This window comes from Rhincodon typus, chromosome 15, assembly GCF_021869965.1.
Source record: "Rhincodon typus isolate 14 chromosome 15, sRhiTyp1.1, whole genome shotgun sequence".
In the NCBI taxonomy this organism is placed as follows: Eukaryota; Metazoa; Chordata; class Chondrichthyes; order Orectolobiformes; family Rhincodontidae; genus Rhincodon; species Rhincodon typus.
The window spans coordinates 48,303,324-48,317,541 of record NC_063346.1 but is presented as its reverse complement, the minus strand read 5'-3'; the positions used below and the strand labels follow the sequence as shown (position 1 = coordinate 48,317,541).

Genomic DNA, 14,218 nt, shown 5'->3' with positions numbered 1-14,218 from the left:
CAGAGACACGGGTACTCTAACCCGCACCGTCACAGAGACACGGGTACGTCACAGAGACACGGGTACACTAACCCGCACCGTCACAGAGACACAGGTATGCTCACCTGCACTATTGCAGAGACACAGGTACGGTAACATGTACAAATCACCCCCACACACAGGAACTGTTCACCTGTAACATCTTAGGCACACACAGGGATTGTTCACCTGGAACATCACATGTTTTGGTTTGTTTGACTAGTATGAAAAAGGATACCCATTAAAAATATTCATTTCGAGTGCAGAACATTAGCAACATTGGTCATGGCAAATATCTGATGATGAACAGTACTTGCAGAGTATCAATTAGTCACACTCTAAAACATTTTTGTCATTTACAGAAATATTAAAATTTGTTACTCACGGAGACTTAATTTCCTGTAGATCTGTGAGTCCAGTGCCTTCCACACTGAAGATGCCTTCGGTTAATGTGATGGGAAGTGGATTTGCAAACTTTATTTGGACAGTTAACTCTCTATGCACAATTGGTTCACCGATTACCTGGAGCCAAGCAAGACTGTTTCAGACATTCTCATCCATTTCATTTGAATATAATCTTTTTTATCAATGTCTAATTTTTAACATTTTATTAGGAGCTCTTAAAACCAATTAATTCCTGGATTTCTTTGTATATAATCAAATTGATAAAAGTGGACCCTTACACAAATCTGTGGAAAAAAATCTTGTTTGGCATTGTTTTTCTGCTCAAAAATCAGGTTCTCATCTGCTTTGCATCCATAATGTCAGGGCGTACATTAAAGGTCATTGATAACGATTGCATCTATGTTACAAGGTCGTTCAGTTGTAATGTCACTGGGCTAGTAAGCCAAAGAGCCAGGTTAATGTCCTGGGAATTAAACCAAAAGTGCTGGAGAAACTCAGCAAGTCTGACAGTGTCCGTGGAGAAAGAAACAGAGTTCACGTTCTGAGCCCAATATGACCCTTGTTCAGAACTCCCTACGGGCATAAGTTCAAATTCCATCACAGCAACTTGTGGTATTTAAATTCAGATTATAAAAATCCAGAATTAAGTAATGGTAACCATGAAACTATCATTGATTCAAAACCCATCTGCTTCATTCATGTCCTTTAGGGAGGATGTCTGGCATTACTATCTGTACATGACTGCAGACCTACAGCAATGTGAGTGACTCTTAACAATCCCCACCAACACCTTGGAAATAGCCAAGCAAACTATTCAGTTTTAGCAACAAATGCTGGCCTAACAGAGACACCCATGTCCCATGAAATAGTAAGAAGAAATAGATACATTTTGTACAGTGATAATATCCTGTTCAAAACAGATACAGAAAAATATATTTTAACATCAATTATGTCCCAGTCAGTTGAGAGTTTAAAGATATTCATACCTGTTCGTGCAGTGGTGGAGATGTGCTACTTTAAATACCAAACCTGGCTGTCGACATTTTGTAATACAATCCATCTATAAATACTATAAATCCATTTTACTGCTAAAATAGGTTGTCAATATTTTAAGGGTCATGTAACTGCCTGGAGCCCCACACACATAGGGCTAATGCAATGTGTAAGTAACTGCTTGGCATTTAGCCTACTGTGTCTTGCCTTGAGGTTTTGTTAAGTTCTAATTCATACTGACAATTTTATACGAGGTTACGGAGGTACTTTTGCTCCTGGATTGTCTTCAACATATTAAATGCAAAAACCTGGAAAAAATCTTGAAAAACCTAGGGTGTTAAAATCAACAATGACGCTGTACTCAAAAATCCTTTCATTGAAAGGGTCTGACGTTACTCTTATGGTAAGGAAAGATCACAGGCTCATTTTAATAATCTGCTGACAAAGTTGCAGGACCAAGCAACTTTGAAACCTGCAATTCCTGAGGTTATTGTTTCATCATTGTTAGAAAAAAAGCTTATAATAGGATAATTAGCTACTTACCACTTCTCAAGTCATCTATGACCACTTAACTGCAATTAATACATCTCCCAGTGTTAGCTCTGTCATGTACAGCACAACGTTTGTGACAAATGTTCCATGGTATTTATCTGACCCCGACTCAGCCAGCAGATACTGTATGTGTTTTTAACATAACCTTAAAAGCACAGAATCTAGGTTTTTAGAAAAACCAATATGTAACATCATCCTCTGTCAGTATCATCAGCACTTGTTTCTCATTTGTAATACTCTTGATATTTGATTTATTATCACAGCCTAGCAACACATAACCATAGCTGGTGGTTTTCTATAACTTATTTCTTACTAACTTCAATTCAAAGGTAAAACTGATGCTGATGCTTCTTTATATTAAACGCATCAGTCTCTAATGTGTTTTCCTTAGCTTTGAACTCTCAACCAGATAACAGTTCTGTTTAAAATAACTATTGTTTAATGTTTTCTGATTCAACTGTAGATAAAACCATTTTCTTACTCTTCGAATCTTCTGTGTGTGTACAAGTGGAAAAAGAAATAAAATAAATGAAAAGAAAGTGCAGTAGAACAGGGTGCTCAAGAGTAGTGATATCACTCTGCTCTGATTCTGCAAAGCTACTCAGATAGAGGCAGGAGAGGATTCCACTAGTTAAAACAAACCTGGATCTGTACACACACACAAGAAGAATCATATCAATGAATCAAAGTGAAAACTATGTCCTCCGCTGGGTTTAAACATCATCAATCACACCTCCAACCCAAAGTTCACTTCAAAGATACTATAAGCCTGTTTATCTCAACAACTCTGAGGACTCTCGTGTTTACCTTCACCGTGAGCCGAGGCAGATTCAGGGCAATGTCGCACTCCTTAAGACTCACTTCAGATGTGCCTTTAGGTATTAGCATGGCCGTCATTCGAATTAAGTTGTGCTCAGAGAGATGTTCACCATAGTCTCTGTATTTCAGTCTCAAAACTTCTTTCTGAACTACCAAAAGCAAAGATAAATAACTGGTTAGTTCCATAGAACGACTCCTGCATTCCTTTGAGGCAAACGATCATAAGACCATGAGATACTGAGCAGAATTAGGCCATTTGGCCCATCGAGCCTGCTCCACCATTCGGTCATGGATGACATGTTTCTCAACCCCATTCTCCTGCTTTCTCTCTGTAACCCTTGATTCCCTTACTAATTAAGAACTTATCTATCTTGGTCTGAAATACACTGAATGTCTTGGCCCCCTGCACCACTCTGCGGCAATGAGTTCAACAGATTAACCACCCTCTGGCTGAAGAAATTCCTCCTCATCTCAGTTCTAAAGGGTCGTCCCTTCACTCTGAGGCTGTGCCCTCAGGTCCTAGTATCTCCAGCTGGTGGAAACATCTTCTCCATGTCCACTCTCTTCAGGCCTCTCAGTATTCTGTAAGTTTCAATCAGATCCCCCCTCATCCTACTAAACTCATTGAGCACAGACCCAGAGTCCCCAGTCGCTCCTCATATGGAAAACCCTTTATCCTCAGGATTCTTGTAAATCTCCTCAGGACCCTCTCCAATGCCAGCACACACTTCCTCAGATACAGGGCCCAAATCTGCTCTCAATATTCCAAATGCAGTCTTTCCAGAGCCTTATGTAGCCTCAGTAGTACATCTCTGTACAAAAATTTTAAAAAAGGTAAGTATACATTTGATGGTATCTCCTGCTATAAGCCCTCAATGCTGAGAGAGGGGAATTGTTGGGGGTTAGGGAGGGTTGCTGGGATGGGGATGGGGATTGCAAAGAGGGTAGTTGTGTAGTAGGCAGCTAGTTTTTGACACTGAGTAACAGACATTAACCAAGTCAGCCTAGAATGATACCACCACCACTTGGGACTGAATTCTCCTCAATAGCATTCATGACTCAATAGCCATGTTGTAGAATAAAAATCTCGCATTGTGTGGCATTATACACCGTCACAGTTGCTTACTCCCATTGGCTGCTTTTGCAGGAACCAATAGTAACGTATACTGTTTCACATCTGACAGTTTATCAAGAAACTTATACATTTTGGATCACTGAAAAAACACTGTTCATTCAAGACCCTTAATGTAATTTAGAGGATGAGGTTTGCTTTTAGGATAAGAGAATATAAATGTAAAAAGAAGCAAAGCTGGTCATGCTCAAAGCACAGTCACCAGAAGCTTCCTCAGGATGCTCCCAGTTCTGAAGTTTTAACACAACAGAAAATAACATGTCAGGATTTGACCAAAATTTGGTTGGGAGATGTGACTCAGAGCTATGTGTACTTAGGTTCAACAGTTATCTTAGGTGGACTCCAATTGAACTTAGCAGGTTATATAAGGTGAAATAAAGTTCACAGTTTTGTTCTGAGCAGACCTGAAAAGCATCAAGAACACATTTCCTTGGAAAACTGCTCCAATTTTTCCCTGAAAGCCATCTCCTCCTCAAAGAGGCTACTTAAAGTGGGTCTGGGGCTCTGACATTCCAAGATGCATTCATAGAATCCCTGCAGTGTGGAAGCAGGCCATTTGGCCCATTGAGTCCACACTGACCCTCCAGAGAGCATCCCACCTCCGTACCCTATCCCTGTAACCCTGCATTTCCCATGGCCAATCCATCCAACCTGCACACCTTTGGAGTGTGGGAGGGAACCAGAGCACCTGGAAGAAACCCCTACAGACATGGAGCAAGTGTGCAAATTCCACACGGACAGTTGCCCAAGGGTGGAATTAAACCCAGGTCCCTGAAACTGTGAGACAGCAATGCTAACCACGGAGCCACCATAATACCCTATTATTTAAGTTTGAATTTAGATAATAATGTTTGGTAGGTTATTCAACCATACATCATTTTCCAGATAATTTTTAAACGTGTTAACTAAGCATCATCACAAACTATTAAAAAGTACTTTACGTATGCTTCTATCACTAAGGCACAGCTATTATATTAGAGTGGCATGTTTTATCTTTAGATTTGAAGTGTTGCTTGAGACTTTAATTCCTGAACAGCACTAACATTGGAACTGCCCTTGACAAGCTGCAAGAGAAGTATAACATGCCTTGTCTCTCCAACTTCCTGTTCTCTCTTGGGGAATGCATTGGTAACTGTTCCTTACCTCTCTGGCACAGTAAGCATTATAAACTCACTGCACCTATTTCATTCCAGTTTTACAGGACTTCAGGTTCAAACTCTAACCCACAGCACCATGAAAGCAAACATTTGCTTACTGACCCTAAATGCAGTCACTCACAGTTTGTAGAAAACTGCAATTACCTGTGGCAGCTTTTAACGTTAATGTGGTTGACCTTTTGCTGAATTCTGTTAAAATAAACCCGTTGTATGTTATAGTTGTTGCAGACAGTGTTAAATGGATTTCCTTGTCCATAAAGCCATGGTTTACAATGCTGAAATAGACGTCAAAATCACTTCCAAGGATTGGCTGAGCATATTTAATGCTGATCTTTAAATCTTTTTCCCGGATGTTGGCAGATCTGATTTTCATTCCGGCTTTGTTGTAGACTTTCCGTTCCTTTGTAGATCCTGTGAAATGGAACACAGTGTTCACCCTATGAGGTAATGTGAGCCGAAGCTGGGTTTGAAGCAGGGGGCAGGAGGTCGGTAGCACAAGATAAAGAGTTTAGTGATAGAAACTGCCCCTCCATAACTGAAACAAGGTGCTTTTCAACATTGTTTAGGGAACAGTGATACTAAGACCTTGTAACTGCAGGGCATGCACTTGTTTGTAACTTGGAAGTCCATTCAGAAACAACAGAGAGTAAATACAGCTAGTCTGTCATCATTGTGACACTGTTTAACACACAATTCCAGTTCTGAAGAAAGATCAGTGGACTTGAAACATTAACTCTGTTTTCTCTCCACAGATGCTGCCAGACCTGTTGAGTTTCTCCAGCAATTTCTGTTTTTATTTCAGATTTCAGCATTGCAGTTCTTTGTGTTATTTTTTCATGCCATTTACCAACTCATTAAGCCAACTCTTGAATTCATCTTGGTCTAATTGGCTTACAAATTAATGCCACTGGATACCATAATTACTTCCATATTACTCCGCTTCTGTCATTTTGTGTATTCACTACTGTTTTGAGTATGTACAAGACCAATGGTACAGCAACTACACACCCAAAATGATTGATGATGTTAAAGTTAGCATTAAAACATAGATTTATAAAAATTGAGAGAAGATACTCACTCTATCAAGATTAGCACAATTTTTCCAGTTGAGCCCTCCCACTCTCAGTTTTCAGACAATAATATTACACAGGGAATGGCATCCATTAAAATAGTCATCTGATTTGGTGAAGCAACTTATACTTATGTAGCAAAATTGACACAGTAAAGCATCTCAAGCTGCTACACAAAAGAAAAACCAATAAAAAACATCTTTGACAAAGTAGATATCTGAATAGACTAGGTAAAGCCTGGTAAAAGCACTGATTAAGGCTGAGGTAGTGGAAAACATGGCAGTCAACTGTGGAACATTTAAAATCTTCGATATGCAAATAGCCAGAATCGGACGACCATAAAGATCTTGAAGTATCACAGGGCTGGAGGAAGCTATCACAATTTGGAAGTTGGCTTGGAAAACAACAATGAGGATTTTAGAATTGAGTGGTGTTACATCAGGACCCAGAGTAAGTCAATCTGCTCAGAGGCGCTGGGTTAATGCGCTTGGAGTAATTGAAAGTATCGGCAGCAGAGTTTTGGAAGAGTACAAATTTACAAAGATAGGCGGGATGAATTCAATTGAGGAAGAATGATTGGATTGACAGCTCATCAGTTGTGTGTATTTGTTGATTCTTCACACAGTAACAAAGGAGCCAATTTTAACCTAAGCAACCTGTTTGGAAACTGATGGGATTGAGTTCAATTTTGGTTTTCATCCCCATTTGATTTATACCTCATCGCCATCACTTCAGTGTAATATTCATGTAGATGCCAGCTTCCACCCAATCTTACGTGCTTCCAACCTTGCATTCAAATTAGTCCAATATTTTTCTCATCTAACATCCCTATTACTAGTATGAGTAGTAAAAATCCCCTACCCTCTGGGTATTTGTAATCATGTGTTAAGTCCTCTCGTTCATCTGTGTAGGCACTTTTTGTGATGATCTGTTTTCCCACTTGGTGGTGTTTGACTCCCAGCTCTTGTTTTGATCCATCTTTATTTACCAGCCAGTAAACCACATCTGCATTGACCTCAGCGAAGATGAACACAGCATCATATTTCACATCCACATGACCTTCCTTTATTGCTTTGACAGGGCAAGGACCACAGCAGTAAATGCCTGAAAGGACAAAGACACCACTATAGACATTGGAGGAATGCTTTCTTGGGCCATTTTGTAACATTGATCCTGCTCCTGCTCCTCTCCTGAGAATGGCAACTGGTGCTGAGGTGAGCTTTCCACTACATCCGCCAAGCAGCAATTCTTCATGGTTGGGCCTAGACTGAGAGTTTCAATTAAACCCAAAAGTGTTCACACCCAAATTCCACAGCAGTATTTTCAACAGCTTTACTATAGAGGGGAAGAATGGGGACTCATGCTGAGCCCCTGAACTACTGAGTGAGAGTGAGTGGGACTTTAATTAGAACAAGCACAGTGACCAGCTTGGAGATAAAGAAAGGCCAATTGGTGAGAGATACTGGAGACCTGCTAATGACCACTATCTTATACCCAGTGCATATCTCCAGGAGGGTAGAGAAAACAGGCAATAAAACCCTAAACTATAAACATCGCTACATCAAGTGTTGAACATGAAATGAAACTTTCCAAACAACTTCAAGCAGTTGAATCATTGCTGTAGCCATGTAACAATTTAACAGAAACGTATAAAATAATGCAAATGTTTGAGACGGTAAATAGTGAAAGACTGATTGTGGGCAAGAAAGGGCATGAATGCAGTAAGTATACCAACACAAAAGAAGTCTACTCATTACAATATGGGGTTTATGACACCAGGGCCATTATGCAAAAGCAACTGTACACTCGAGAGGAAATTAGATAAACATTTAAGAAAAATACTTAAAAGCACAAAAAAGCAGTGAAGTGTGATGTAGTTGTAAAATAGGGTCAACATGACAGCCTCTCTGCCAAAATTTCAAGATTCTGTAATCCTAACCACAATATCTTCTATCTAGGAGAACAAAAAAAGCATATGCATTGCAACACCACCAACCCCGTAAATTCCTATTCAAGTCCCACACAATCCTGACTGAAAATATATCCAGCATTTGGTCAAAATCCTGGAACACCTTCCTTAGCATCACATGGACAGCAGTGATTCACGAAGGTAACTCATCACCACCTTCTCACAGGCAAGTAGGAATGGGCAATAAATGCTAACTGTGCTGCACTGCACGCTTATCACTGTTAACACACTGAGGCACTTTCCACTACAGTGAAATCATTACTATAAGCTGCATATGGAGGCCACATTGATTTTAGGTCAAGGCATCTCAAATATAGTTGTAACATGAACATATTGTTATTTAGGCCCCTTAGTTGACCAATATCCTTCACTGCTCTGGAACCTGAGAGTGTCTGGAGAAATAAACATTACAGGATTTCAATTCCCGAGTGATCTGCAGGGAGCATTGTTAAGAAAGCACACATGCTGGAGGAACGAAGGGGCACAGGATCAGTCTTGCTCGGATTCCTGTCGCCTGATGACTCTCATTCTCTGGGATTACTTTTGGAAAAATGACTAATGGGCAAGGACTGAATAGTCTCTGTGGACCTACCCTGGCACAGGTCAGAGTTTTTAGCAGATGGGGGGTAGAAAATTGGGTAAGTACTTAAAGTTTTAAGACTCATCAAACTGCAATATGGAATGTAATGTGGATCCACCAGATTGATATGAAGATTGAACAGAACAATTATGAGGACAGGGTGCATAAACTTGGCTTTCTTTCCTTTCAGTACAGAATGTAAAGAAGCAATTAAATTGAGGAACTGAAGACAGTTATGGGATTTGATGGGATTGATAGAGAAAAATTATTTCCTCTGGTGGGAGAATCTAGAAAAAAGGAAGAATTGCTGAAAAGGAAATCATGTTGCTAAGTTTTTCGTGTTACACTCATCTGGACACATACAAGAGTGCCAAATTTCACACAATCATAATTTATATCACAGAATAAAACAGTGATGATAGGTCAACATAATGTTGCCATGCAGAAGACAGCAGGGAAATATAGGCTTCCCAAGCTCCCAAGTGTTTCAATAAAAATGCAAGGCTTGAACATATTCTTTCTGCTTACAGAGAACAGGTCCCTATGTGTGAATATATCTTATTTCCAGAAACTGAAATTAAGCCACATTACCAGCAATACTGATTATCTTAAATTGGTTGTAAGGATAACAATCAGAGTGCAGAGGTGGTAATCCCTTTGAGATAACACAGTGTGGAGGTGGAGGAACACAGCAGGCCAGGCAGCATCAGAGGAGCAGGAAAGCTGACGTTTCGGGTCGGGACCCTGGGCTCAACTTTCCTGCTCCTCTGATGCTGCCTGGCCTGATGTGTTCCTCCAGCTCCACACTGTGTTATCTCTGACTCCAGCATTGGCAGTTCTTACTATCTCTGAGTGAGGTAGTCCCTTGGAGTTGACTTGCCAACTAATCAGTACTCTTGTCTCTGGTGTAAATTGTTGTGAAACATTGAATTTTGGCTTTCTTGCATTCGTCCTGACAAGTTCAAGCTGAAAATCTTTCCTTCCAACAATGGTCATGTTTTGTGCTACCAAACAACTTTAAAATTAGAGCTAAGCAATTTGGGCTAATGTCAAGAAGTGCTTCTTCAAACTAAAGATCGTAGCAAACTGGAACTCTTCAAAAACTGTTGAGGCAAGGAGTGAATTGAAAATTTCAAGACTGAGATTGCTTGATTTTGTTAGAAATTATAGTAAAGGTTTATGGAACCAAAACAGAGAGGTAAGATAGAGGTCAGTCGTGGTCCAATTGGATGGCAAATGTAGTTCAAGAAACTGAGTGGATCATTTCTGTCCCAATATTTTTAATAATTTGAGCATTAGGGAATGGAGGCAATATGGATCCATGTGTGGGTTGAGGAACAGTGAAGCATAATGAGGCAAGGTGATTTTGTTTTTAAATCTCATTCAGAGCCAAATAGATATGATGGCTCTCAGTCTACCTTGGTAAAGCAATCTTCTTCTGACCCTCTCACAGCCAAATACAAACTGATGTGGATTCAACCTGGACACCATTAACTACATATAATATATACATATAACAGAATATATTTATTTATTTATTGACAGTTCAGTTCCAACATTACCGTCACTCCGTTCTTGTGGAGTAGGATCCAAGACTTGCCATCCGTCATAGCCAGGGGGAAGGTCAGGACGGGTCATCCATACTTCCAGCCAGCAATGGTAGTTCCTGTGTGAACCACGTAGTAATGTGAAACAATTACAATAGAAGTACTCATCCTGATTCACTGGACCTACTGCAATGAGAATGGAGATGTGCTGGGAGTCATGTGCTGTCAAAATATTAACACTTGACCACTTGACACATCAAACAAGGAATGGTGTTGACAACGGCATTGAAACTCAATGCCTCTCTCTGATGCTAAAAGCAGAGAAGATTTCATACACTATGCCCATTAGGGTTAAGCAAACTTGCTTTGCCTATTGGATGCCCACGAATTGCTCCTTTAAGAGTATGGAGTAGTTGATAGACTAGAAATTGTGACAGAACAAGCAAAGGAAGAGGAAAAAGGTAATTGGGAATTAAGTAAAAGTTATCCAAAATTTTTAAAAAAGCCCAAATGGCACAATTCTACAGACAGTTGCATTAAATTTATGATCTCTGCGAATTGTCACACAGCCATGGATATATATATTGCCCATGAACAGGCACTGAAAGGGAATACCTACCATACCATATCTTTCCTTTTAGAAGGAATGCGCGAATAATCTTCACTGCTATAATACTGATCCACTTTGAGATTGCCATCTGTGTCATGAGCAGATGAATAGTTTGTAACACAACGACTCGGGATTCCCAAGCATCTGAGAACTGGAAAACCAGATGTGAGTACAGTGAGAAATGCATCCATTTCCGACTAGCATTTCAAGGCACTGCCAAATCTGTAGGTACTTATCAGACTTTCTCTATTAGTCACTCACTAGAGCCATTGCCAGTCAACAACTCAATTATAAAATTTAGGGAATGTTTGATCCCCAGTCTGATCATTAGTTGGTGATTTCAGCTGAGGATGCTATAGGTTTGTCACAACAAGTGTGTAATAAGGAAGGGAAGAAATAAGCCAAGAGTGTGACTCTATGTCAATATTCCTGCGCAGAAATTTACATTGGGTGGGGGCTTGTCTGCCCCATGCCATAATGCACTGTGGGCATGCTAACATAGTGCCCATCAGTGACAGGAAGTCCCACCTTCTGGAGATACAGCCAATTTAATTGCCTAAACAGTGGCAGAGCTCCATAGTGGTCACTGCTGAGACTACAAGTAAATCCATAACTGATTAGTCAGGCTCCCAACACAAGTAGCTTGGGGGTTTACAGCATTGAGGGTTTTGCTGCCTTAATGAGGATCCTGCAGACATGGATTTAAAAGTCTGTCCAAGTAGGAAGGAAGGAGGCTACTATCTTCTGGGGCTGTGCCTCCAGAGGACAAGTGGAACCCTCTAAAGATAAGACTCCAGTTCCCCTCAATCCATTTTAAAAACTTTTATAAAAGCGAGCTGCCCATTCGCCTGCCCATCCCATTTGTATTATGAGCATTGAAACATTAGGGTCAATTGAGCCTTTTAAGGAATGCTCAATTGACCCTTAATTGCAGATTAACAGTGCACCCTTTCCAGCCCCTTATTATATTGGTGAGTTTAGAGTGGGTGGCAAGGTGGGTTGGGTATCTATGAAGCATTTTTCAGAGAGAGGAGCATCCAAGGCTGCTTCACAAAGAGGTGTGGAAACTTAGCAGGATCTTACCTGTGCAAGCTACAGCAGCAAAGACCCAGCATTGTCCATATCGCACTTTCTCAGCCCCGGAACTGCTCCATAGGCGCAAAATTGGGAGACTCCCAGTCCATCGGGTTGGGGCAATCCCATCAGCATAATTACCATCCCACCTTCCCAAAAGCACACCTTTATCATCATTTGCATTCACCTTGGAGGAGAAAATAAAATAACTAGCCTTCTGTTCAGGAATAAATGAACAAATATGCACACAATCTCATGACAAAGAAAGGGTCTCTGGATGAAGAAGGGGCTTTATTAAGTTGATTTAATATACAAATCATTCTGATATTGAGGTAGCTTTAATAAAAACAAACCAGTTGTAGACTTCATTTTATATTTTGCGTACTTTAAGAATAATGCAGTGCATTTTATCCATTAACAAGAAAATGTTAAACTTGCTTGCCCAGTACTAGGTACTATCTGAGGCCATCTTCTGATGTCTCCAGCCAGTCTCAGATTGTGTACAGAGTGAAATAAATGCCAAATATTAGCCAGGCCATTTGGAATCATTAAAAAGAACCTTTTATACTTAAGGTGCTTGGATTCCCTCTTTCCAAAAAATTCACGTGGTGATTGACAAATAGGAATAGGTTGTAAATTCCAGCATTGAATAAAACAATCAGTTCCTTATTTACAGCTGATCTTGCACATAGTTGACTGGCTATCTGGCTCATCATTGATACAAATAAGAGACAAACAAATCTCTGTGCATTATTTTTAATGAGTTTTTTCCTCTGTACTTTAAATTCAATTTAGTAAATAAGGTTAAAATGAGTACACATTTTACAGGAAGCAATCAGGTCAAAATAACACAGCCAAACTATGCTTCCATTAGATACCAAAACAAGAATTAATAGTTCACAATGATCCTGTGGTACTGAATGGTGAGCCTACAATGATAATATTACAAGACAGATGCATCTCAGCCATGACACTAGGTGGTGACCATAGTGACAAGATACATCACAACGGGGATAAAAGGAAAAGTCTCATTCCAGAACATGATGGCCAGTGTCTAGGATTCAGTTAGTTTTCAATATTGAATTATTTTATTTGTTTAAGCAAGCTCTGCTTGATTGTAGTTATTTGTTATACAGTTTCTGAAAGGCAGCTGCAAGGCCCAGGCCAAAAGTAAGATCACGGGTTTATGGTTAACTTAGGCTAATAAGTGTAGAACTGTTTTAAGGTAAAATGTGTCTACAGCTCTGTTTTAAAATGGCTTAAGTTTGGTAACTTTGAGTATGTATATATTTTAGTTATACATGGTTTGCTTTTGAGTTTTAAATTTGTTTTAGGTATGAACAGTTATTGAGTTAAAAGTGTTGTTAAGTTTGGGAATTTTTAGATGCATTCGTTGGAACATCTGGGATGATGTTAACTAATTGGAAGCAGGGGAGGGTCACACTACATAAGCTAAGAAATTCATACATTTCTCTACTGGTGCCATGTTACCCCTGTAAAGACTTGCAAAGTTGGCAAGCTATGAGAGGTAAGCTGTTACTAAACAGCTGATCTTATAACATGATTAGCATGTCAAAGAATAAATCAGGAGATAGCAGGAAGTGATATCAGTAAGATGACCATTAAAGATCAGTACTGAATTGGGCATGCAATGTAGCATTTAGCGAATCGGAGACTGATTATGCGCTGTTCATACATTGGCAATCCAATTAGAGTTTACGCTGTCTCTGATCACGCACAGTGAATAGCAAAGGTTAGTAGGTGGTTATCCTTAAGGGTTTGGTGCAGAAGCAAAGAAGACAGAATGCAGAAGGAGAACTTCAACAAACAACAGATAACACGAGGCATGTGCCCAGTCAACCAGTGTCACGCTCTGGTGTCCTGAAGTGGACCAACTGAAAAAAACGCAGATTTACTAAGGGTAATTTCTTGCGTATTTCTTATGATGAGCTTAATAATGACTGTGGAACCTGTGAAAACATATATGCACCTGGAAAGGGTCTTGTAATTAATCAGGATTGGCTTCCAGTTGGCTCAGCCAAACAAGTTCAGTGTCAATTCTTTCAAGATATGCAAATAGGAAATAATGTGAGTGAGAGAGAACTTGGTATCTCTTCCATCACTACCCATAGCTGCCCGCTACAACATGCATCTAAAAGTGTACAGTGTCATAGCTATATTGACTCTGTGTGTGTGTGTGAGAGTACGTGTGTGTGTGTGTACTTGTGTGTGAGAGAGAGAGAGAGTGTGTGTGTGTGTGTGTGTGTGTGTGTGTGTGTGTGTATGTGTGTG

At 39.9% G+C, this 14,218-nt stretch overlaps 2 protein-coding genes across 2 annotated transcripts in view; both read right to left on the bottom strand.

Annotated features, from left to right (window-relative positions):
* Positions 1-14,218, bottom strand: part of LOC109914298 (plasmolipin) — an 83,054-nt gene that overhangs the window by 53,185 nt on the left and 15,651 nt on the right. The window lies entirely within an intron of this gene.
* tgm2l (transglutaminase 2, like) overlaps positions 1-14,218 on the bottom strand; it is a 23,677-nt gene that overhangs the window by 2,035 nt on the left and 7,424 nt on the right. Inside the window, exons 2-8 of the mRNA XM_048605925.1 lie at positions 11,936-12,143; positions 10,862-11,003; positions 10,258-10,361; positions 7,008-7,250; positions 5,221-5,487; positions 2,776-2,936; positions 404-540 (exon numbers count right to left, since the gene is read on the bottom strand). Of these exons, the coding sequence (XP_048461882.1) occupies positions 404-540; positions 2,776-2,936; positions 5,221-5,487; positions 7,008-7,250; positions 10,258-10,361; positions 10,862-11,003; positions 11,936-12,143 (1,262 nt within the window). The remainder of the gene's footprint in view (positions 1-403; positions 541-2,775; positions 2,937-5,220; positions 5,488-7,007; positions 7,251-10,257; positions 10,362-10,861; positions 11,004-11,935; positions 12,144-14,218) is intronic.